The following is a 4710-nucleotide window of genomic DNA, read 5'->3' as shown; positions in this document are numbered from 1 at the left end:
AATTTTTTCTAATCGTTGTTGTTGTTATTATTGTCAAAAAGATATATCTTTACATAAAATTAATTGAAAGATCGTTTACTATGTTAACTTATAGATATATTTAAAATACATTTCCGCTGAATGAAGGCTAAATAATTTTTTTTGTTAATACACTATGGAACAAAAATGAACTTAAAAAAATTTGCAGGTTCACCATACGAACTTTACCTAATACTTACTTTTACTAGATCTCCTGTTCTCGAGCAAAAATAAATTTTCATGATGCAAAATTCTGAGTATAGCGGCCAATTTTTTTTTCTACAAATTTTGAAAATCCATCGTTTTTGGACTTATATTTGCTTGGCATGCTATTTTCAACAAATATGGACCAAAAATAAAACCATACATTTTCAAAATTTGGAGAAAAAAAATTTACCGCTTTACTCAGATTTTTGAATCATGAAAACTTGTTTTCTCGAGAACACGAATTAATCTAGTAAATCTGAGTGAGAGGCATTGTTCGTATGGCCAACAGCTATTACACCTGATATATGTGCACTCTAGGTTTTTCTTTGGGTTCCACAGTGATATACTTATATCATAAATATCTATTTTCGTGGAATGTTCGTGCAACTTTTTTCGGTGAGGCACTCTAATGTACATACCAGCTTTATTTTGGCTATTGAAAATCGGATAGAAATTACGTATACCCTTTCCGATGGGCTTACAATTGTTATTTTTATCTATTTGTATTTCTTTTATTATAAATCACAATTTTATTACTTTTATAATAAAATTCATTCTTTACTCGTACTTGCATACATATCTCTTTATGTTAAAAAAATAACTTAATTATAACTTGGTTAAACACCATAATGCTTATACATACATATTTACTATAAGTATGTGTGTAAATCTAATTTGGGAAAATTACCTTTCAAATACAATTAATTACAGATATTATAGATAGTATTAATTAACAATTCGATGGCGTTGTATTAAATTATGTTTTTACGCGTGGTACGCGTTCTCTAATATACGCACATATGCACATACATACATATGGCTTACATATAGGCCATAAAAATCGACCAAATGGACAAGTACATAATAACCATGAAATTAATAGGCAATACAAGCCACTTCATATTACAATATCTATCTAAGTATTTTCTTTGCTTACTTAAGCTAAACATGCCGCTGCCTTTGTTGTTGTTATTAAACTAATTAATATCAGCATTATGATCATGAAATTGATTTCAATAGGCTTCCGCATGGATGCGCCACCAGCCAAATTATCAACAAAGGGTATTGCACTATTTGCATCCATGGCGGGGTCATCGAGATCCGGTACTGGAAGCGAGTAAAAGACGGTGCGATCGTTAAGCGGCTGCAGTGGACGGAAATTGTGAGTCAATGGCGTGTTTTCGTGCGAGTGCAGGCGTCGAAAATGCTCAATCTAGAGATGGTAAGAGTGTGTGGGAAGATTAGAGAATAATCGAAAAATTAAAACAAAGACGAAAATATAGTAATAGGAGCATAAAAAATAAACAGAGTTGAAATGAATGTTCGAACAAACTGAGAAGATCGTGGAAGCCAACGCAGAAATGTACGTTGTGTTGGGAGCCATATTTTCTGCGCGGCTGGCTCTGGTTCTGGGTAAGACTAAGTCTAACATTACCGTTTTCTAGGAAATACGTCGGACTGGGAAAAGTAGGATAATTAAAGGAGCTGGCAACGCCCACTACTGCTGACATGTAAAGAGCTGAAAACTTGCTATTAAATTTGTGGTGAGAGAGAGAGATTTTATTGCCAAGTATCGTCATTCATCTTCGGCGGATGAGCAGCGCGCCAGCTCTAACCGAGATCCTTTAACACATCGATCATTTGCGCCTATGCTATGAAGAAATAAAGGGATGAAACGTCTTAAGGTCTTATCTAAGCGCACCTAACTGATTAGGTATTATGATTTCAGCGAACTCGAAAATAACAATTGGTACCAGGAGGCATGCCACGTTGTGAGCTTTGAGAGGGGCCGCCGAAACATGTGAGTACAAAGAGCTTGAGATGCTAGTCGATAGGAAAAGCGGGGCCTAAATAACAAGTTCGCGGCTTAAAGATAGCAAACTTTCTCGAAGTCCGACGCAGCGTCGCCTTTGACAGCAAGTGCTACTTTGCATAAGTACAAAAATCACACGCTATAATTCATTCGTCATGGCCGTGCTGGTGTATGACGTGGAAGCATGGACAATGCAAACATCCGATGAGCCGGCTTTTGGAGTTTTGTAGCGAAATATTCTGCGCGTTGGCGATAGCAAATACCGCAGACGAAGAAACGATGAGCTGTACGAACTGTCTAACGATATGAACACAGTGCGGCGAGTTAAAATAAAGCGGCTCCGCTAGCTTGGCCATGCCGTACGAAAGGGCAGAAACGTCCCAGTTCTGAAAGCATATAACGATGCTGGTAACAGTGGAACAGTGGACCGCTTATTGCTACATTGCATCAAAATCTTCTTACTAGTAGAGACTTATTTTTCATCTAAGCGCAAAGCATATCCGTCGATTAATTATTCGCCAAATACTAACTAACCTGTTTGGTTGATATACCAACTGGTTCCTTAAAATCAATCCAAGTCACATCCTCACTGCAAGGCGGCGTGGTTAACGATCCTACATAGGTATAATACTCCATATAGACATTTACGAAATCCCATAGATTTGGCGGATCGACGAACTTGGCTACCGAATTTGGTTTGATGACATGCTGTAGCAGCTCAGTGAATTCAGCATAATCCGAGTTATCATCTTCTGTTATCTGCAATAAGAATAATAAACATAACGATTGCTCCTTTTTTCGATCACCTATGTACTATTAATTACTTACTTTGTAAAAATATGCCAAAACTGCCACACCATTACTATGCTTTGCCGCTTCGCCAAATGTTTGATACTTCGTATTTCTAAAAACCATATGCAACTCTGCGGGGAATGAGACATTATTTATGCGATCCTCGCTACCGACGGTATCATTATCGCCCCAGTGAAAGTGCAGTTGCTCGAAAGCGAACGAACCATCAAGTGGACCACCAGATATGGTTGGACGTTCGTCTTTGTATTCAAGGCGCACCACCACAGTGTGTCCGTTATTTAGGATTTCAGCATTTTTGGGCGTCAATTGAAACCATTGGAATTTGAGTGGTTGCGGGAAGGTGCGCCGAATCACATTAAGCGAATCGATGTTGATTGGACTCTGATGTTTGCCACTGCACGTACTATACTGCTCACCCCAGTGATCGGGTCCTATTGAAGGTTGAAGAATTTATTTATCCAATAAATCACATTACATATACGATGATACAATGGTATTTAAAGCTCACCCATGGCACCATAGTAGGCAAAATCTTTCGCAAACGTCATCTGAAAAACTAAGAGACATACATACAGACAGTTGAAATTTCGAAAGTGTTAATTTATTGCGCTTGCAGACGTCTACTGGCGTTTAATGGAGTTATTCGCATCATGTGTGCTTTTCTCATAAATGCGCAAACAAACTTATGATACAAATATATGTAACTATACACGACACCGTAAAAATCAATGTACATACTAGATTATGTCCTCAATTCGCTAAAAATAGCAACGCACTCACTGCATTTAGCATTTTGCTGAATTATTAACAATGAACTACATTTATTTCACAAATCTGTGCGATTGTTTGCGTAAAATATTTCAATGATGTGGTTAATTAAATGTGCGAAGTTATCATCTAAAATTATTCCGAAATTCGGGAGATGTTTTGCTCAATTGCTCGCAAGACAGAGACTCTTCATTATTTATGGAGAGTATTAGTTAGAAGGAAAAGAGGAAACTCACGCTGTGTCTACAATCGTGATCATCAATGCAAACGGTCTTATGTACACATGTACATATAATGACGTATTTTCAGATATTCGGCCTTTCGATTTCAATTCGGTTAGTTGGGTCCCAGAAGCCATACCTTAAAAATATACATACATATACATATTAGCACCTGGATTAAATTTTGTGACTGTCTCTCATATGTATATCTCTTTAGGATTTCAGTCCAATCAGTCTCTGTCATTAGTTCCTTTAAACACTTTTGAGTGATTAATTGATCTGCCTATTAGACAAGGAATTCCAAGCGAGCGTTCGCTCTCTAATCAGCAAACTTACTGCAGCTAGAGATCAGTAGGATCAGCTCTACACTCGATTGCAAAGGTTTCGTAGCAGGTGAATTCTTTGATACGGAGACTCCCTTGACAAACTGGGCTTCGAAATACGGAGAAGAATGAGTAGAGGTCTCCCACAAGAGCGAGTCATTTTATCGCTATTTTAGGCCATCAACGACCTAGTAAAGTCTCCGAAAAGTTCGAGCTGTCCGATGGTTGCTTTGTTAGGTCATTATGTCATATTGTTAGGGAGAATTCTTAGGTACCCAATAAGAGTTTTCGCAAGTGCATCTGAAGTTGGTAGCAAACTGGACTATTAATTATACACTAGGCAGATGTGAACCCCTGTAAAACGGAGCTCAAGCCTATCATAAGGAAATATAAAATCCTTATTACTTTGCGCTTAATCCCAAACAGCAAACCATGCTGAAAGTAAAGCAGATAGTAAAAATAATTATAATAGATGAGTCTTTGGCCGAGCTTCTCTTCCGAAGATTTACTGTTTTACGTCGACTCCAAACGGCGTTTGTATTTTTAT

General features: G+C 37.6%; 1 protein-coding gene across 1 annotated transcript; it reads right to left on the bottom strand.

Moving 5' to 3' along the window:
• Positions 1 to 281: 281 nt before the first annotated feature.
• Positions 282 to 3407, bottom strand: LOC108376756 (Carbonic anhydrase 3; the record flags this gene model as incomplete). Its single annotated transcript, XM_017632996.1, has 4 exons — positions 282 to 1438; positions 2573 to 2797; positions 2867 to 3282; positions 3360 to 3407. Coding segments are annotated over 4 exons (965 nt in total), but the record flags the coding sequence as incomplete, so codon positions are not given.
• Between the last annotated feature and the right edge of the window lie 1303 nt (positions 3408 to 4710).

The sequence above is a fragment of the Rhagoletis zephyria genome, unplaced genomic scaffold (assembly GCF_001687245.7).
Source record: "Rhagoletis zephyria isolate East Lansing unplaced genomic scaffold, Rhagoletis_zephyria_1.1 Rzeph_scaffold_10903, whole genome shotgun sequence".
Lineage (NCBI taxonomy): Eukaryota > Metazoa > Arthropoda > Insecta > Diptera > Tephritidae > Rhagoletis > Rhagoletis zephyria.
The sequence above is the reverse complement of the archived record's forward strand: the minus strand, read 5'-3'. Positions and strand labels throughout refer to the sequence as shown.